We start from the raw sequence: 20172 nt of genomic DNA, 5'->3' as shown, positions 1-20172 counted from the left end.
GGTCCAGAGGTCCCCTGAGGTAGCTACCTGGCTTCTATATTTTCGATACTTTAATATTCTTAGATAATTTTGCTGAATGCAGCCAAGAGACCGATGGATGAATCGTTATTTTTGGTGATCTACTCGAGACTCAAGGATTCTGGAGCACGCACGTGGGTGATCGATCAGGAGTTGTTAAAGGATTTACAATACATAAATGACCAGTATTAAACGTTAGTCAGTCAGGGTCTCCTCTCTTTCGTAGTAGTTTTCAACCAGTTTTAATACATCGTTGTTCTTTTCGTGCTATAATGTTCGCTCAATCGCTTTCAAGAATAGTTTAATCACTGGAGTTCGCTTTTTAGGTAAAACACACTAGTGTCAAGAGTATAAATCTCAACAATACATCTATCGGTTCTCGTAGACATTCGTTGTATCATAAAGTGTTATTGTACTGTCAGTCACATGATTGCCAAGCTTCTAGTTGGTTGTCGGCAGTGTCATGAAAAAGCTCATCGCTTCTTCACATTAACGCACCCACAGAGTTATCAGGAAAGCTCGAAAGCCTTTCAGGAGTATTATTTTTCAGTAGTAGTTCTCGATTCTAACTGTACTATTAAAATAAATGCGTTTTTCACATTTTTTAAAGTACAACGCTGTTCCTGAATGGAAGAGCCATTATATGGACTACAGCGATTTGAAAGATTTAATCTACAGTTTGCAGACAGAACAGATTAGACTAAACGGCGGGAATGTTGAATTTGAAGATACAGATGGGCCAGCAAGTGGACGTAATTCCCCTATAGTTGGTGCCTCATCTCCTAAGCATATTGCCAAAAGGCTATTGAAAAATAAAATATTTGGTAAGAGTAGTACAGGAGGCCCTCAGCCTGATGATTCTATCCAGGAGGAAACTTTTGAGTTAGAAGAACTTCCATCACCGAAACTAGCACCAAAAAGCTTCTCATTGAAAAAGCTAAAGGAGAAAACATTTGAATCACGCCGTTCTTCGTTCTCTAGTGATGCAAAGACTCTGTACAATCCCTCAGATGTGTTTTCAAACCGTCTAGAGGAAGAGAAAACCAAAGTCGATGATTTTTATAAACGACTTGAGGCAAAGTTCTACGAGAAATTCGATACAATAGTTCATGACCTAGCTAAGGAGAATGTTTTTCCGTTATCAGCAGAAGGGCAGGAGGAAACTCCATCACATATCTATGGCTCCAAGTCCATACATTCCAATGAAGAAACTGGTGCGCAATCCTATCAGCAGCGATCAGATTTTTACTCTGAGGAGGAATTTGATGACGAGGAGGACATTTATGGACAGCAGGATAACACTGCTCTCTTGAGCTACTCCCAATTCAATGTGAAATCGCAGAAAACTTCGCTCTTGAAGCAGGCAATTGCGAGCTTGTACGTTGATCTCTGCCAGCTAAAGTCTTTTATTGAGCTCAATCGCATTGGGTTCAGTAAGATTACCAAAAAATTTGATAAAGTTATGAAAATGAACATGAGGGAAGAGCTAATTCAGTCCGAAAAATTCTATCAGGATACTTACGCTTTCCAACCCTCAACTTTGAAACTATTGAATAGTAAGATCGCCAGGACCATCGAATATTATGCGGTCATCAAAGGACAACCATCGAACATCGAAGGGTGTAAGCATGAATTGAAATCTTTCTTACATGATCATATTGTCTGGGAAAGGAGTATAATCTGGCAAGATATGCTTGGGTTGCTCTCGCATGATAGGGGCACTGACAATGTTCAAGCGACCACTGAGGCCGACCACAACAAATTGCAGATAGAATGGTATGTTTATCATCTACCAAGACCTTTGAACTTCAAGTTTTTCACAATCACCAAATTCATGATACCAAAGTTATTTTTCACTTTGAAGGCGTTTAAAATTGCATTCATCATTACTCTCACCGGTGTCCTCTTAGGTGTCAAGACTTTCAATGACGAAGCACAGCACCGTTGTATGGCTCTTGTGGAGTGTGTCGCATTTTTATGGGCCTCTGAAGCGATCCCACTATATGCCACAGCATTGTTGGTTCCATTATTAGTCGTGTTGTTTCGCGTTTTAAAGGACTCTGAAGGTAATGTTATGGGAGCGGCTTCAGCATCGTCAGAAATTTTATCTCAAATGTGGTCTTCTACTATCATGATCTTGCTGGCTGGTTTTACCTTGGGTGAAGCTCTAGCTCAATACGATATAGCTAGAGTTCTTGCGTCATGGTTACTGGCAATTGCTGGAGCAAAGCCAAGAAATGTCCTTCTGATGGCCATGAGTGTCGTTTTCTTCTTGTCTATGTGGATTTCCAACGTGGCTGCCCCCGTATTGACCTATTCCCTACTGTCACCACTACTTGAACCTTTAGAGGCGTCTTCTCCCTTCGCTAAGGCACTCGTACTGGGAGTCGCGTTAGCGGCCGATATTGGTGGGATGGCCTCACCGATCTCTTCTCCACAAAACGTTATCTCTATGAATTACTTGAAACCGTATGGGGTCGGGTGGGGCCAATTTTTCGCAGTTGCATTACCTACTGGTATCCTAGCCATGCTGGGGGCTTGGGGAATCATGTGTTTTACGTTCAAGTTCCATCATATTAGACTAGAGAAGTTTACTCCAATCAAGACAAGGTTCACTATTAAACAGTACTTCGTCATCGTTGTTTGTATCGGTACGATCCTGCTATGGTGTGTCGAATCTAAGGTTGAAGGAGCTTTTGGTTCGTCCGGTCAAATTGCTGTCATACCTATTGTTCTATTTTTTGGTACAGGTTTACTTTCTACTAAAGACTTGAATTCATTCCCTTGGTCAATTGTAGTTCTAGCCATGGGTGGTATTGCTTTGGGTAAAGCCGTGGCGACTTCAGGATTATTGGGAACTATAGCGCGTGCACTTCAAAGAAGAATTGCGGACAAGGGTCTGCTGGCCATTTTGTGCATCTTTGGTATTCTTATGTTGGTCGTAGGCACTTTCGTTTCGCACACAGTGTCCGCTATTATCATCGTTCCTCTTGTACAAGAGGTTGGTGACAAGATGCCCGCTAAGAACGCCGCTCCAATTTTGATCTTTGGCTGTGCATTATTAGCATCTGTTGGTATGGGTTTGCCATCTTCTGGGTTCCCTAACGTCACAGCAATATCGATGACGGATAAGAAAGGTGAAAGGTTTTTGAATGTCAACACCTTTTTAACAAGAGGAGTGCCCGCCTCCCTTTTCGGTTTTGTATGTGTGATCACCTTGGGCTATGGTATCTCCGTTTCCGTCATCAAGGGTGTATAAAACTACTATAAACTGACAGATATACGATCTGTACTTATTACGATATCTTGTTCTTGAGTAAATCTTGCGTGTGAGCGGGAAATAGTAAGGCGAGGCCTAAAATTGCCTTAAAGTACAGTTGACCAAGCTCGAATATGGATAATCGGATCTGATGATCATAGGTTTGATTGGCATGTTTCTTAGTCGATATTAGTGAAAATTTTTAGAAGCGCGTTCGTGATGGCTAAATAACCGTTGAAGCGTCTAATGGGGTAGGTAAGAACATAGAAGCCAATCTTCCGCAGGGCAAAGAAACCATATAGAGGGTTTCTGAGTGGAAGTAAAGTCAGAAGGTATACTTGATGGCTATTGATGATGGGCAGCTTCCCGATGCTTCTCAAGGCCAATTGGATGATCTGTTGGAAGGACAAGTAGAGACGCAAAACAACGTTGACGAGAAGAGCAAAAAGATTGAGAACAGCCAAGATGAGCTTCCGTCTTTAGATTCCCAACGAGAAATTATCACAGAAGCTCTTAGACGAGACTCGGAAGCAGCTCAGGAGGGAGATGTGGTGTGCGTCATCCCACAGCGCTGGTATGACAAATTCTTAGATGAAAACACTACTGATCCGGAAGAAATAGGCCAATTGAACCCTTCGCTAATCTGTCGAGATTACAAAAATTTCATTCTGGTAGAATATGACCGACACCCTTATTTATCAGTTTCAAAGTCTGTTTTTGAGAAATTAGTGAAGTGGTATGGTCTGGCACCTCGTTCACAACCAGTAACAACGGTCTTAGTTCACGATGATGAAGCCAATACATTGGTGACAGAATATAATCGCTGCCACTTTAGAGTACATTATTTGGTCGAGGGTTATAGCGAGAGGCGATACGCCAACAATGGACCGCTTTATGTGACAGTTTCAAGGCTCTCCAACATAGAAAACCTATACAACTCCATTGTAGAGATCTTCAAGGAAAAGGAATCAAGTGCAATTGAGAGACTAAAGGTTTGGTACGTTAAGGACTCAGATGCTAATGAGAAGAAGAGCATTTTATTATCGTCTTACAAACTGAATCCATTACAATTCATGCAGCTTCCGGTAAAGACACAAATTACTTCCCAGCTGCAAAGTCACTCCCTCAAGCGTTTAGGTTTATATTCTGGTGATTTTGTCGTTGAGGTAAAGCAACATGGCCAAAAATACCATTGGCTAAGCAATTACTTTATTTATAATACCCTGCAACCTTCGCAGGGAATAACTGGGTTGACTAATTTGGGTAATACTTGTTATATGAACTCAGCGTTACAATGTCTAGTGCACATCCCAGAGCTGCGAGATTACTTTCTTTACGACGGATTTACAAGCGAGATTAATTCTGATAACCCGCTTGGGTATCAAGGCAACATTGCAAAAGCGTTTTCATTGCTTGTAAAAAGCTTGTTTGGAGCTTCGTACGGGTCAGCGAGCTCTCAAGCATTCTCACCCAATAACTTCAAGATGATCATGGGCCATTGTAATACCATGTTCTCTGGGTATATGCAGCAGGATTCGCAAGAATTTTTAGCATTTTTGCTCGATGGACTACATGAAGATTTGAATAGAGTTCATGACAAGCCTTACATTGAAAAGCCCTCACTATCGCCAAACAGCGATGTAACAGATCGCGATACCATCAAGAAACTCGCTGAAGATACTTGGAAGATGCATCTGCTACGTAACGATTCAATCGTGACGGATCTTTTTGTCGCACTCTATGAATCGACACTAGAGTGCCCGGAATGTAGAAACGTCTCCATTACGTTTGACCCCTACAATGATTTAACTTTACCGCTGCCTGTCAACACTACATGGCACTCCAAAGTCAAGATTTTTCCACAGAACTCACCGCCCTGCATTTTAGAGGTAGAGATGAAAAAGTCAGCTTCTTATCAAGAACTTAAAGATTACGTTGCTGAGTACGCTAGAATTGATTCTCGCTATCTCTATGGTTGTGAGATTTTTAATCATCAGTTTTGCAATAACTACGAATCACCAGACACAATGTCGCAGTATCTGCCGATAAGTGAACTGATATCCGAATCTGATGACGTTATTTTCTATGAATTGAATGCTTCCAGCGATGATACCATAGTCCCGGTTTTAAACACAAGGATTGAGGATAACTTCAATACTCCGCAGTTGTTTGGCGTACCATTTTTCCTGGTTCTTTCTCCTGCGGAGCTCCATAATCCGAGCTTAATTCGCTTGAAGCTTGAGAGGCAGTACACCCATTTAAGTGGAGGCTTCTTAGAATTTCCTTTATCCTCAATCGAACAGCCAAATGACATCGAGTCCTTCTCGCTTCTCAAGACTAAGTACCAGGAAAATGATCTCATCGCATATCAAGATCTTTTGGCCTATGCGGTTCCCGAGGACTCAAATGTGAACGAATTTTTCTCCATAGGAATTCTGCAGAATCATGTGGTCGATATTGGTCCGGGGTCAAATCCTTCTGGCGAAACCTCGTTTTGGGCCCCGACTTCTCGTCTAGATTATGGTCGTGCCAAAAACCTCACTGAGATGCTAGACAATATTTCAAGAGATATTTATGATTATCCCAACTTTGTGCATAATATCGAAGCCATGAACGAACCAAGTAACGAATCATCTTATATGCTCCACGCACGAAGGCAGTCCGATGATGAAAAATCCGATCCAGACATCGATGCCGAAGGAGATTCTAGAAGTCTAAATGATGAAAATATCATAGTAGAGACAGACTCGAACACGGATACTGGGGATCGTTCGTTGCGAAACAATATCATATCTCCCAGAGATGTCATAATCTGTGAATGGTCTGCTTCCCGTGTTGGGGAGGTTTTTAACGAGGATACTCAGATCAACTGGAATAAGCCTGCTAAATTGGTCAATAACGAGGTGGAAGCTCGCAAGAAAGAAGCGGAAGGTCAAGAAAAAAGAGCAATTTCTCTGCATGATTGCTTGAAGCTCTTTTCCAAGAAAGAAGTCCTTTCTATGAATGATTCCTGGTACTGCCCAACGTGCAAAGATCACAGACAGGCTACAAAGCAGATCCAATTATGGAGTACCCCAGATGTTTTACTAATACACTTGAAAAGGTTCGAGAATCAACGGTCCTTTAGTGACAAAATAGACGATACTGTGCACTTTCCAATAAAGTCACTCGATATGACAGAGCATTTAGTGCACGAAGATCCAAGAGGATCCATCTACGATCTGATAGCAGTAGACAATCACTTTGGTGGGCTAGGAGGGGGCCATTATACAGCTTACGTGAAGACAAACGATAAATGGTTTTATTTTGATGATTCTCGTGTCACCGAAACGAAACCAGAAAGCTCTATAGCTGGATCTGCGTACTTGCTATTTTATTTGCGTCGTACTGAGAGCGGGAAAATTGGCAGTGAGAGACTTCAGAGTATTATATTGCAGTCTCGTAAAGAACACGATTTCAAAATTCAACAAATGTTGGAGCAGCAGAAAACGATATATGCCACGAACAAATCAGATGAAGAGGATTTGGCTGAAGATGATGAGGACGACCAGAAAGGCATTAGTGGTGGTTCGGACGATTGTATTGACCATGAGGCAAACCGTAGCAGCTCAAATGAAAATCTACTTCAGTCAAGATCCACGGATTATAGCATAGCAAGCTTAGAAGTTGGAAAGGAAGACAGCGACAGTAATGAAGCGCCGGACGATAACTTGGGCAGGCGTAAGTTGAGGCTATTGAATAAAACTTATACAGAACGTTCGGAAACGGCGTCACCAGAATCATCAAGTTCCTCTGATGGCGCAGAGAGCATAAGTGCTGTTCTAACAGGCTCTAAAATCAACGACGAATCTCTACCCAGATCGCCCGAGAAGCAGTGAGCTTACTCTACTCGAACATCATTATAGCCGTAGTCTGCCTGCACGAAGAATACTACCCACCGGAAAAGCAAGTCATTTACAAGCTACCCCAAGCTTACTTGTATTTCGCGAAGCGACTTAGACTTATCTTGTCATATGGTGTCTGGAAAAAGCATGTAAATAAATACTTACAGGGCCTGCAAGCTCATCAAGATCAAGTTCTGACAACTTTTGCTACTTCAGAGTAAGTTGGTATGCTTTCAGCGGCACCCTTTCTTTGAATTGTCAGTGAACTAGCTTTAGTGGAAAACTTAATAGCGTCTTCTAAACGCACGTTATAATACAGCTGGGTCACTAGAGATCCCAAGAATGTGTCTCCCGCACCAGTTGTATCAACGACATTGATCCCTTTGAGAGAAGGCGTGTACCCGACACATTTGTGATTTTTTGAACAATACAGCGATCCCTGTGATCCCAGTGTCACCACCACAGCAGCGTCATTGATATTACTAATGAGATTTTGCTGGAACTCCTGACATATCTTCCGATATCCCTCCACAAAATTCTCGCTGACTAGAGTCTTGTATCCATCGTATATCTCTTTGGAGAAGATAGCCTGTGCGATCTGTAGAGCTTCAATCTCGTTAATGATCAGAACATCGACATTTCTCCAATATTCCCGAGCAAGAGGCTTGCATGGTGATGGATTGAAAATAACTTCAAAACTAGGATAGTTTTCTTTGAGCCATTTCATGATTGAACATGGGTCCGGGATTTCATGTTGGAAGACCACAAAGTGTCGATCATCCTCAATATCCTTCTCCTTAATTTTTGAAAAAATCTCTGACAACTCATCAGAATTGTACACAGTACTCCCGTTTGCACCTTCACTCAGAAGAATTCTGTTTTGCCCTCCATTCATTTCCTCCACTATAATAGTAGCTACACCAGTACTTTTGTCCTCGACAGTCTTGATCGTACTAACCTCAACCTCATTAGCGGCCAGTAAATTTATTAGCTCGTGTCCAAATGAGTCAGCACCAACATTTCCGACCATTCTTACAGAATAATCAGATCCTGCTTGTTTCAATTTGGCAATTGCTATCGTTTGATTCAATCCTTTACCTCCAGCATGTGTTTCGAAACTGTTAGCTCTAAAAGTCTCTCCAGCAAAAGGTAAACGATCCGTATACGTTACCAAGTCATAATTGAGCGATCCTATAACTGTGATACCCATTATAATCTTTACTTCAGTCCTCTGTAGATTCCAAAACTAAAGTCTATCTTCACACTTAAAGAATCTATTGAGTCTTATAGATTTAAAGATTTTCCCTCTTTTGGATGAGTAACACTTTTTGGGCAGTGAGGTCTAGATTAGGTAATTTCGAAAATTAAGAAAGCTGAAAAATTGAGAGAGTACTGCGATATACTCATCAAAGACCAGAATAATTGGTTAGTTCAGATTATTAGGACTTTATTACTTCATAGTTATGACAGAAGTGGACACTGAAACTTTGGAAGTTCACCCAATTACTTTCCCGCCGCAGGTTCTTGCACGAATTTCGCCTGAGCTGTCTTTACAGAGACACCTATCGTTGGGGATCAGACCATGCTTAAGAAAGTTTGAAGAGTTTAGGGATGTACACATAAATCAAGAGACTTTATCTCGTTACAATCTACCGGATGAATTACTTCCAACTGCAAATAGCGGTATTCTGGGCTCCAACGTTTTGAAATGCGGCAAGACGTTTGTCATTACATCTATAACAGGAGGTATAGTTGAGGAAACCTTACCAGTAGAAACCGATAATTTAGGTGAAGAAGAGCTACTGGACATGAGCGAGAAAAGAGACGAGATAAGTAAATATGCATCTGTGTTTCCGATAGTTGAAGTGGAAAGAGGTAGGGTTGGTGCACCTACGGATGAAGAGATGACAGTATCTCAAAAATTACACGACTGCGTCCTCCATTCTGGTATTATTCCCAAATCTGCGCTTAACGTGAAATGTGGTGTCCGTACAACCGATACAGAGGGCAACAAGACTGTTTTTTATCCCGATGAGCAAGAGGATGACGTTACGTTGAAGCAGCTGCAGCAACAGAAAAAATGGGCTTACGTGCTTTATGCAAAAATAGTCGTTTTCAGTCGAACAGGACCAGTGTTTGATCTTTGTTGGAATTCTCTCATCTTTGCATTGAGAAACACAAGGCTCCCCAGAGCGTTCATAGATGAGCGAGCTACTGATTTGACGATGACAGTGAGAACACGCGGTAGAAGTGCTACAATAAAAGAGACATACGATATCTTGTGTGATCCCAAGAAGTCTGTACAACTCAAACTTGTAGAGCCCAAGATAGGATATGCTTCCAGCTATGGACTGATTGATTTGGACCCAGAAGCACAAATTAACGATGACGAAGATGAAGACATGGACCAGCCAAGTTCTATTCTATTGGCTGATATAGATACTGAGGCTGAAGAGACGTGCATACATTCTACCATTTCGATCATTGGCGATTCAAAAGGCAATCTCAGTAACGTTACATTAGTTGGTGGTGGAGCCAAGATAACTCCAGAAGCTATCAAAAGGTCGCTTCTACTGTCAAAACAGAGGTCGTCAGATTTAAGTACTAGACTTTAATAAACCCACCTACGCTACTGTCACTACATAATACAATTTTTTCGCAGTTAAATAATTTTTACAAATAATTTGTACGCCTCTGTCCTCACTTTCTGCGTCTCACTGGCGATGGAGATGGAGTAGAGACATTCGTCAAGTCAACATTGACGTACTCGTTAACCTTGGCAGCGACACCACCGCGAGCACGTTTGATAACTCTACTTTTTTTGGTACCTTTATTCCTGTAGACTTCAATGTAGAAAGAGATGAACAGAATCAAATAAGAAGAAATGATTGCACATCCAGAGAAAGTAGCTGCTGTGGAGCCAACACAATCGCCGCAATGTGGCATGGATGGGAAGAACAAATGAGCGGCCTTCTGGTAAACTGCGAAATAGATGAATCCGATATCCAGGATGAATTGCATGATTTGGAATCTGGTGACCCATTCCTTCCACCAGACTCTGATACCTCTAGCAGACCAAAAAGTGTAGAAATACATGACCACATGAACACCAAGATTCAAACTAATAACAACCCAGGAGATCGATGTCTCGCCTACTAATTGTGTGTAACAAAGTAAAGCTGTGGCACCGTGGTGGTAGGTGTGTAGGAATGTCAGATTCTTGTGCTTCAAAACCAAAAATAAAGTATCGATAAATTCAACAAATTTGATAAGGTAGTTCATATAGTATAGTGTAACCATGGGTTGAGTCCAGGCTCCAATGTTACAGATAGCGTAGTACAGCCCATTTCTTGCAATCATTGGTATCAATTGTTCAGCCATAAGAAATAACAAAGTAAGAGAAGCAGTAGTCAGAAAGATATTATGCAACTGGAACAAAAAGTTCAATTTAAATGGCTTGTTACCACGCAACACGCTTCTACCACCAAATATGACAACATAGTAAGTGGTAATGGCAGCCAAAACTTCTGGTAAAGTACTCAAGGGCAATTTTCCAGGGATAAACTCAAATTTATCTAGGATAAATCTACCATTGGTTATCTTGGTTGCAATCCAATTGAAATTCTCCCAAAGAGAAATATTGAAAAATGGACGGTCTAATGTTGGAACAAATTCCTGTAAAACTGGATATTCTTCTAGCAAAGGTGCAGCATACTGTTGAAAGACGTCCTTCATCTTTACTCAACAATTAGATATCTTACTAAAGTGAATAAAACTCTCAAGAAACGAAAGCGATGAGTATTTACTCAATGTTCTTTCGTTTTATTTATTAGTTCCATTTCCGAGAAATTGTCGTGTTTCTCATGTTGTCCATTTTTTTTCAAAAAGTTAAATCCGACAAATTTGGCGTCGACGTCAATAGTAGCAAATGTTTTCAAAATTATCGTCATAAACCTTAATATATTCACTCTTCTATTTCGATGGCTCGATTACATAGTTTTACAGCCGGTCTTCTCACATATCTTACAAATAAATAAAATGTTATATTATAAACAGACATAATAAATAGTTTCCTCTCTAAGCAGAGCTTGCAACACCGATAGATCTAGCGTAGCCTTCCAGATCGACATGCTCGTAAGGAATCTTCAAGCCTTCGGCGATAGCTGCACCCAAATCTCTGTTCAATAAGCCAAAATATTGGCTGGCTCTAACTTTGATGTGAGGAGCAGAGCTTAGAGATGCGTGGGCAACAACGTTCTCAACAAGCATCTTTTTGGTCTCATCATCGAACACTTTTTCGTATAAGGCTCTTGGTTGTTCGAGATCCATCTCACTGACACCACTCTTGTAATAATATTCATTGATCTTACCGTTGATAATCTTCTCATGGGCAGCTCTTTCGGCTTCTTGCTTGGCCATATTCTTTCTCATATCTTCATCCAAGACCAAACCAGTGAATTTCTCGGTATAATCGTTGTTATTCAAATTTTTGTATTTTAGGTTAGCCTTGGGTAGCGAAGAGATATAGTTTGGTTCGCTGCCTTTGTTGTATAGACATTGAGGTCCATCTCTTTGGAAATTCGAAAGAAGATGAGGACACTTGTTAGCACCAATGTTCGCTTCGGCAGAACTCAAACCAGATGAAAACATGCTGACGACTGGGCAGCCCATGTTTCTTGGTCTGTTTACTGGCAATTGTTGGTAGTTACCACCTAATCTATGACGTTGAGTGTCTGGGTAAGAAAACAATCTTGCCTGCAAGACGGTGTCATTAGATGGTTCGATACCTGGAATACAAGTGTTGGTTGGGCTGAACGCAATTTGTTCAATTTCTTCGAAATAGTTGGTAACGTTTTCGGTTAGGGTTAGAGTACCGAATTTCCTCAATGGGAATTCCTTGTGGGGCCAAATCTTGGTCAAATCATTAACGGAATACCTGAATTCTTCTGCCTGCTTTGGAGTCATGGTTTGCACGTAACAGTTGTACTTTGGACGTTCACCATTTTGCAACTGTGTGAAGAGCTTGGCTTGGTTGTAGTCTGGACTTTCACCGGCAAGTTTGTTGGCCTCAGCGGCAGTGAAGGTCTTGAAACCGTTTTCAGGGCGGACATGAATTTGCACATAGGTCATTTCATTCTTCTCATTGATGAATTTGAAGGTGTGACCGGAGTAAGAAGACATATCAGCCCATGAAGATGGAGTACCTCTTGGACCAAACATGTAAGTAATTTGATGGATAGATTCCAAATTTTGAGTCAAGTAATCCCAGAAAATTGCAGTATCGATGTCCTGACTCAAATGATTTTGTGGGTCCCTCTTTTGGGTATGAATGAAATGAGGGAATTGAAGTCCATCTCTGATGAAGAAGACTGGAGTGTTGTTGAAAACCCAGTCGTGGTTTCCCCATTCAGTGTAGAACTTCCAAGAGACACCTCTTGGATCTCTCACGGTATCTGGAGAGCCAGATTCACGTCCCACAGTGGAGAAACGGACAATACCAGGACATTTGTAGCCCACTTTTTGATATGGAGCAGCAAATGTAATATCGCTCAAGGAATCAGTCAACTCAAATTCAAAACGACATCCACCACCTTTAGCATGCACAACTCTTTCAGGAACTCTTTCCCTGTCAAAATGAGCCAACGACTCGATTAGATGAAAATCTTGCACTAGCAAAGGACCATCTGGTCTGGCAAGTTGAGCACCATAGGGATGGTGACTGTATGGAAAACCATTTTCTAGCGAGTAAACTTGAGGAGGAGCGTCTTCACCGGACATATTAAATAGTGACAGTTTGAATACTTATCCATATTAAACATAAACCACATCGATAAGTTCACTCCGATTGCTGCTTTATATAGTACGCTAAATTTCGCTCGATGGCAATATCCCGTTCCCCTTAGCCAGATCCCCTTGCCAAGATTACCAAGCTTACTGACTCCAATTAACGTCGTAAACTCTGTAAGACAATAGCACCGTGTCTGCAACAACTACTTCCGATAGAACCGAACACCCTAAACGACAAACCTTTTTAACGCAAGGATCGTCAGATGCAGTTGCCAAAGAATTGTTGCGATCAGTGAGCGAACCAAGAAGACGCGGTTTTGCTTTACCTCATGGGCCGAGGCCTGCAAGAATAACGACGGCCGGCTGACTAAAGGTGGATGATTATTCGATTCCGCGTATGTAGTGTAGAGGTTATGTAATCAGGCAACACGATCAGACCCCGTGAGCCTTACGGCTGCTCCGTATTTTTGCAATTTCGTGAGCAAACCATCTCCTTGCTTGATGAGCAGGTGGTACTGAGCATTCTTATTGTCGGGTCTATTTGTCTCCACGATGCCATTGACTCTGTCAATGACACAATTCAATTGCTTGTTTGGGATAAATTTACCCAGGTCGTTGTCAAGGAAATCAACAGAAACACCGAATGCGCCGGCCATCGAGTTGAGAGACAGTGTCTTGTAAGAATCTAGTAGCTGCGCGTACACTTTCCTTCTCATTTCACGGACAAAGAAATCTGAATGTGCGCTCAAGTATTTGCAGGGCAATAGAACGTTTTGGTGGGTCTCTAGCAAGTAAGGGAAGAAGCTTGGATAGTCTGAAGTGTATAGTGATATGGTGAGGGAAGAGATCGATTGCAACGCAGAGTTTGTGTTCATGAGCGACAAAAGTTCTGGTGAGTCGATCACCTTAGACTTCAGTTCTGTCCTTTCGAGCGTGAAGAGACCCGCAACAGAGGCATAAGTGGCGATATTCTCATATGAAGTCAGCTCGACTGAGGTGAATGTGGCTAAGGAGTCTACCAATAGATTGGCGGCTTCTTTAAAATCTCTTGTGGCGAGACAATGGATCCCTTTGTAAGTCTTGAACCTATTTCTTCTTTCCCAATCACCACCCTTTTCGATCATGACGTTGATTTGGTCTAGTTTTTCCATGACAAAGAATTGGTCGTTGAAAAAAAATCCTAGTCTAGTTATAGTGAACATGATATCTATCTTGGCACCTGTAGAGATAGCTTTCCCCAGTGCCTTTTCCAAAGTATTAAGAGCATTAGCGCGATCACCAATTTGTGCATAGTATTCACCCAATTCGATCCAACATTGGGCCTGTTCCAATTCACCTTCATCATTATCCTCAACTTTGGCCAGTTTCTCCTTCAGACTTGTGACTTTCTCCTCGTTCTTTCTTGCCAATTCCGAGTACAGGGCTTGGTCAAGCTGTAACGTTCCACTGGGTAGATATTCTTCACATAAATATTTGTAATAAGGAGCCATTTCTTCATTTTTGATAATCTCAAGGATCGATTGAACCACTTGATCCTTATCAATCTCGACATTTGGTTGTTTCAGCACAAATGCGCGCTCTGAGATCTCGTAATTGGGCACTCTACGCACCGATGGTTCCGCATAACGAGTTTCCTCTGAGCCGTCATCACTATCCTCATCTCTTCTAGCAGCAAGGTTCGACATTCTGGTTTAATTGATGGATGAGTACTTGCGAGTGTGTATTATATGGGTGGCAAAGGCCTTTAATAAATAGCCCATTGTAGTAGCGCAGATCACGTGATAATAAAGAAAATATAAAATCAATAATTAGTCAAGCAGAAGCTACAACTCTTCAACATACAAGATCAACTCATCGATGTCAGTAGTTCATCCAGATACATCAAACTATGCTTTCAAGTTTGAACCCTTTCTAAGACAGGAATACTCGTTCTCACTAGATCCAGATCGCCCCGTTTGCGAATTTTATAACTCGAGAGAAGGCCCCCAATCGTGCCCAAGAGGTGCAGCATGTCCCAAAAAACATGTGTTGCCCATTTTCCAAAACAAAATTGTATGCAAGCACTGGCTGCGAGGACTGTGCAAAAAGAACGACCAGTGTGAGTATTTGCACGAGTACAACTTGCGTAAAATGCCCGAATGTGTATTCTTCTCAAAGAATGGCTACTGTACACAGACACCAGAGTGCCAGTATCTGCATTTAGATCCACAGGCGAGAATAGCCTTATGCGAAGATTATACGATGGGATTTTGTGCACTTGGAGCGCAATGTAAGAAACGACACGTCAAGAAAACACTGTGCCCCCGGTATATCACTGGATTTTGTCCATTGGGTCGCAGAGAATGTGATATGGCACATCCAAATTTTGTAGTACCCAGCAAGATAAGTCGAGCCTGGATCAAGAAGGATGAAGAGATAAATACAAGAAAATCGGATGCGGAAAAGGAAAAGAGACTGAATGCAATCATCAATGGTGAAATTGAGATATGATACGCCACATGAAGCACATCCGATTGAACACATCGAGAAGGAATATGGCAACAGGAACTCCAGTATAGCCTAACCACGCCGTCACGTGATCCGCTCTTTATTCCTCAAGAAGTCGTTGAATCTTATCGCCGGTCACTTGCGGCCAAGGATATCACGATATCGAAACATGCTCCCTCAGCCCCTTCTGTAAAGCCACTGCCACTGCCACTGAGATAGGGCTTGAACTATCCTCGCCAAGCATACGACATATGTGGCCGGTTTGCCCCTAAGTCAAGAGCACATGCAGGGAAATGGTATAAACGCGTTAGATGACGCGTCGAAGGAAATAAAGCGGGAATACAAGGGACAGCGGATAGGCGACCGCGCACCAATCAAATTGCTTACTGCCAGAAATGCTCTTACCCTTCTTTTTACGTCTGCAGTGACAAGGGTCGCTGTCACCGCGCTGAGGGGCCTGTTTGGCCCTTCGAAGCGTCCTTTTACCTCTTTCGGCATTGCTGGGCTCTTTTGCTTTTCGCTTGGCCGCCCCTAAGCGCTGGTCGCCGCGCGTATAAAGGCAGTGGGGGTCTCAGGGGACGTAGGTTCTATAAACTCTCTAACTATATCAACTATAACTAATAACATGCACAGGACGTACTCGTTGAGAAATTCGAGGGCACCTACTGCTTCGGATTTGCAGAACCCTCCTCCACCACCAGCTTCTACTAAGAGTAGATTTTTTGGTAAAGGGGGTATTGCTTACTCCTTCAGAAAAAATGCTGCTGGTTCTTGGGGTCCGGAACTATCACGTAAACTATCTCAGTTGGTGAAGATTGAAAAGAACGTATTGAGGTCGATGGAAATCGCTTCTAACGAGCGTCGTGACGCTGCCAAGCAGCTCTCTGTCTGGGGTCTGGAGAACGATGATGATGTTTCCGATATCACTGATAAGCTAGGTGTGCTTATCTATGAGGTCAGCGAATTGGATGACCAATTCATTGACCGTTATGATCAATACCGTTTGACTTTGAAGTCTATTCGTGACATTGAAGGTTCAGTGCAGCCTTCCAGAGACCGTAAGGACAAAGTTACCGACAAGATTGCTTATTTGAAGTACAAGGATCCTCAATCTCCAAAGATCGAGGTTCTAGAACAGGAACTGGTGCGTGCAGAAGCCGAATCGCTAGTTGCAGAAGCTCAGTTGTCTAATATCACCAGATCCAAATTGAGAGCTGCGTTTAACTACCAGTTTGACTCTATCATTGAGCATTCTGAAAAGATCGCCTTGATCGCAGGCTACGGTAAGGCTTTACTTGAACTGTTGGATGATGCTCCAGTGACTCCAGGTGAGACTAGACCAGCTTACGATGGTTATGAAGCTTCCAAGCAAATTATCATCGATGCTGAAACCGCTTTGAACGAGTGGACTTTGGACTCTGCCCAAGTCAAGCCTACTCTAAGTTTCAAACCAGAAGAGTACGAAACCTATGAAGACCAGGACGGTGAAGAAGAAGAAGAAGAGGAAGAGGGAGAAGTTCATGACCATGAGCACGAGCACGAGCACGAGCACGAGCACAATCACGATCAGGCCTGGGGTGCTGACGAAGTGCACGAAGTTACTAGTGAACATAACCAAGAACGTCACAATCCAGATAAGCACGTCCATGAAGTGCACACGGAGACCACCACTACTGCTGTGGCTTAATAATCTCCTTTTAAAACAATTTCTTTCAGTTTGTCTATATTTTTTAATTTTTTAGTATTAATTAGAGACGCTTGTTAAATTACTTGTATTCATTATTTACTATCACTGAAAAAAGAAGATCAATGAGTTCCAATGCGTGGGATACAGGTGTCTTAGAGGGGCAATTGTTCAAGAACCTTACAAAGTATTCCCTTTATTTACAGAAACTATCCACTGCCTCTCAAGTCACAAAACTTGCACATATTATCAACAAAGAACACCAGGATCAACAGCATAATCTCGATCGCTTCATTCAGGAATCACAATCCAAGCATAATCGAGCTATACGAAGCTTGGAGTTACAGAGAACTGACCTTACATCCACCTTATCACAATATCATTCATGTCTAACCACTGTAGCAAATTCAAATGTCGCCGCTAAAGCTATTAATGATGATATCGTCGCTATAGATAACGAGGATAAACTTATCAAGCGTACGTTGCAATTCGTTCAGGGGGTAAGTGTGCTCAAGAATAACATCTCTGTGATTCATGCCGCTATCGAATCTCGCGATTACCAACTCGCTGCTCGCTGTATCACGAGATTTAGACAGTTGCCTACAGGAGATTATTGGAGTCGCAATTCGCCAGGAGAGTGGTCCCAACTTAGTGATATCCCGGAGGAACCAGCAGCCGTGGTTGAAAAGTGGTGCAATGAGCTTACAGAAGTTTACAAGAGTAGCTTTCTTGAAGCTGCAAAGTCTCAGGATATCCAGCAATTGACTCTTATCTTTAAGACATTTCCCCTAGTGGGCCAAAACACTTTGGGGCTCGATCTCTACTCCAAGTACGTATGTGATATGATAGCTGAGCAAAGTCGAAGGCTTATGACTATGGAGACTAAGAAACGTGGGGTATTTGCACAGGCACTTTTGCATCTTTTCAAGATCGTTTCTACAATCATTAATGATCATTCAAAAGTTATTGCGAGTTGTTACGGTACCAGTTATATGATTCATGTGATGGAAAAGGTTGAAAAGGAGGCGGATTTACAAGCGGGATTAGTATTTGATATCTTTAACGAGACACGAAAGATTGACCGTGTCGTTAAGGATATTCAAAATTGGAATTCATATCGTGATGAGCAATCCGAGGAAAACGGAGGCGAACTACATGTTAATACGTCTGTCGAGTGGGATACAAAAAAACCTGACACTTTAAGCCTCGGGGACCTGTCTGATTTGGTCAATGAATTCTCAAGCATGTTGCAAAATTGGTCCATGTATTCAAGGTTTTTCTCAGTGAGGTGGTACGAATTTTTAGGTTCCACCGAGATGAGTACATTGAAATGTCCCCCACCAATTGCTGATAGTCAATTGACTACGAAGCTTGGTAAGGATGGTTTTTACCAGAATTTTGAGATATTAGTGCAACATTATTTGCTAGAATCATTCAAGAAAAGTTTATCAATGGAAGAATTACCTTCAATAAACAATTTAATCAGTCTCAAACCCATTGAACATACCGATATTTTCTCATATCCAGTATCATCAATCTTGGACGATCTTTCGTTACTGATAAGAAAGAATCTGATTCTGGCAGTCAACACAGGACAGGTTGAGATTTTCTCTCATTTTCTTGACCAATTAGCCAAATTCTATCAAAACGAGTTCTTGGTCAAGTTTATGCAGTCCAAGTTCAAGAGTTTGCAACCAAGACTCAGCTCATCGCTCAGTCTGAAAAAATTCGTGCCCAAGAGTGCTGATGGGTCAGCAGTGACTTCTAGAGCTGCTTCACCTTCAGTTGCAGAAGGTTATGCTGCAAAATTAGGTTTCAATTTCAGAGGAGCAGCTGCAAGCGCATTGACCAACATCCAGTCAAATTTACAAGCAGTGGTTTCAGATGAGGAATCAGTCCTTTCATTGCACCAATACCTCATCTACATCAATACCTTATACCTCAACTCTAATGTGGCACATAGGTTACTCACTGTAGAAATTTTGGAGGAAAATCCAAAGTTGTTGCCCGATAACTACCCCTTCAACGATGATGCTGAAGTGCTAGCAAAGAAGATTAATACGTGCGAAACACTCTTCATCAAGCAGACCACAAAACTACAAAGGTGGTCAGTGAAATTTCTGTTTGAGAACATTTTGATGAGCAAGGTACGATCTCTGACAACTAATATTATGACTAATGGTAACGAAAATCAATATATCTCAGGTGCAGACGACTACGATGATCTGACAATTGTACACGAGTTTGTCAACAAGTGGCAATCCATGATGATCCCTTACGAGAACGTGTTGGTCAATGATGCCTTCACTGAGTTATTATCATTGATCGTCGACTGCATCGTCAAGAAACTCGAACAAAAAATATGGACACTACAAGTGAACGACTTAGGAGCCACGAAGCTAGATCGTGAGCTAAGTTTACTCATCAGTACAGTATGCTCCAGAAATTACGTACTAAGGGAAAAATTCGCCAAAGTGACACAAATCGCCCTAATCTTGGGGTTCGACGATGACGACTTCGACGTTGAGAGCGGCGACTTGAAGGAAGAAATATCCATCGGGATCAACTGGGTACTCAGTTCACAGGACCGTATCTCTGCAAGAAACCTCAAGGTAGACAAGAGACGTTAATATATAATAAGCACTGATCACAGGTGACTGTTCATCTGGATAGTTAACCTGTGATTTAACTTGAAGGTCAAATCACTGGGAACGAAGACTTCGGTCTTCAAGTAATGGTGAAAATAGTCAAATTCCACAGACATCATCATGTAAACAAATACGCATAAACTAGCTTTTAAGCAGTCCGTGGCTTTTTTCCCAGACGATTAGTAACTCTGTTACTAAAAGGAGTCTTAAGTCAGTCGAACAAGACTTTTCCCTGATTGTTTTTACTTGGTTGCCTCTATAGGCGTCATATTCTTTAGGAAATCAAGGCATCACCGGATAAGTAACCGTTAAATCGATTGCTTATTTTTGGTAAAGAATATAGCCTATAGACATAGCTTCTGCTATACATCTATCCTGGTGATTTATTGGATCGAACATTTAGCA

At 41.9% G+C, this 20172-nt stretch overlaps 10 protein-coding genes across 10 annotated transcripts; 6 read left to right on the top strand and 4 right to left on the bottom strand.

Moving 5' to 3' along the window:
* Nucleotides 1-604: 604 nt before the first annotated feature.
* PHO90 (SPX domain-containing inorganic phosphate transporter) lies at nt 605-3277 on the top strand (the record flags this gene model as incomplete). The annotated part of the gene is made up of 1 exon (XM_003680617.1): nt 605-3277. The coding sequence occupies one exon, from the start codon at nt 605-607 to the stop codon at nt 3275-3277; it is 2673 nt and encodes an 890-aa protein (XP_003680665.1).
* Nucleotides 3278-3618: 341 nt separating this feature from the next.
* Nucleotides 3619-7155, top strand: UBP12 (putative ubiquitin-specific protease UBP12; the record flags this gene model as incomplete). The annotated part of the gene is made up of 1 exon (XM_003680616.1): nt 3619-7155. One exon carries the CDS (start codon nt 3619-3621, stop codon nt 7153-7155), a length of 3537 nt encoding a protein of 1178 aa, XP_003680664.1.
* A 193-nt stretch (nt 7156-7348) lies between these two features.
* RBK1 (putative ribokinase) lies at nt 7349-8371 on the bottom strand (the record flags this gene model as incomplete). The annotated part of the gene is made up of 1 exon (XM_003680615.1): nt 7349-8371. The coding sequence occupies one exon, from the start codon at nt 8369-8371 to the stop codon at nt 7349-7351; it is 1023 nt and encodes a 340-aa protein (XP_003680663.1).
* Nucleotides 8372-8624: 253 nt separating this feature from the next.
* Nucleotides 8625-9776, top strand: RRP43 (exosome non-catalytic core subunit RRP43; the record flags this gene model as incomplete). Its single annotated transcript, XM_003680614.1, has 1 exon — nt 8625-9776. The coding sequence occupies one exon, from the start codon at nt 8625-8627 to the stop codon at nt 9774-9776; it is 1152 nt and encodes a 383-aa protein (XP_003680662.1).
* Nucleotides 9777-9861: 85 nt separating this feature from the next.
* On the bottom strand, nt 9862-10896 carry TDEL0C05610 (elongation of very long chain fatty acids protein; the record flags this gene model as incomplete). Its single annotated transcript, XM_003680613.1, has 1 exon — nt 9862-10896. The coding sequence occupies one exon, from the start codon at nt 10894-10896 to the stop codon at nt 9862-9864; it is 1035 nt and encodes a 344-aa protein (XP_003680661.1).
* A 342-nt stretch (nt 10897-11238) lies between these two features.
* On the bottom strand, nt 11239-12939 carry CTT1 (catalase T; the record flags this gene model as incomplete). The annotated part of the gene is made up of 1 exon (XM_003680612.1): nt 11239-12939. The coding sequence occupies one exon, from the start codon at nt 12937-12939 to the stop codon at nt 11239-11241; it is 1701 nt and encodes a 566-aa protein (XP_003680660.1).
* Nucleotides 12940-13367: 428 nt separating this feature from the next.
* On the bottom strand, nt 13368-14633 carry RPN7 (proteasome regulatory particle lid subunit RPN7; the record flags this gene model as incomplete). The annotated part of the gene is made up of 1 exon (XM_003680611.1): nt 13368-14633. One exon carries the CDS (start codon nt 14631-14633, stop codon nt 13368-13370), a length of 1266 nt encoding a protein of 421 aa, XP_003680659.1.
* Nucleotides 14634-14805: 172 nt separating this feature from the next.
* Nucleotides 14806-15438, top strand: YTH1 (cleavage polyadenylation factor RNA-binding subunit YTH1; the record flags this gene model as incomplete). The annotated part of the gene is made up of 1 exon (XM_003680610.1): nt 14806-15438. The coding sequence occupies one exon, from the start codon at nt 14806-14808 to the stop codon at nt 15436-15438; it is 633 nt and encodes a 210-aa protein (XP_003680658.1).
* Nucleotides 15439-16060: 622 nt separating this feature from the next.
* Nucleotides 16061-17122, top strand: PIL1 (lipid-binding protein PIL1; the record flags this gene model as incomplete). The annotated part of the gene is made up of 1 exon (XM_003680609.1): nt 16061-17122. The coding sequence occupies one exon, from the start codon at nt 16061-16063 to the stop codon at nt 17120-17122; it is 1062 nt and encodes a 353-aa protein (XP_003680657.1).
* Nucleotides 17123-17244: 122 nt separating this feature from the next.
* On the top strand, nt 17245-19749 carry COG4 (Golgi transport complex subunit COG4; the record flags this gene model as incomplete). The annotated part of the gene is made up of 1 exon (XM_003680608.1): nt 17245-19749. The coding sequence occupies one exon, from the start codon at nt 17245-17247 to the stop codon at nt 19747-19749; it is 2505 nt and encodes an 834-aa protein (XP_003680656.1).
* Nucleotides 19750-20172: the final 423 nt, after the last annotated feature.

This window comes from Torulaspora delbrueckii, chromosome 3 (assembly GCF_000243375.1).
Source record: "Torulaspora delbrueckii CBS 1146 chromosome 3, complete genome".
NCBI classification, from domain to species: Eukaryota; Fungi; Ascomycota; class Saccharomycetes; order Saccharomycetales; family Saccharomycetaceae; genus Torulaspora; species Torulaspora delbrueckii.
The sequence above is the reverse complement of the archived record's forward strand: the minus strand, read 5'-3'. Positions and strand labels throughout refer to the sequence as shown.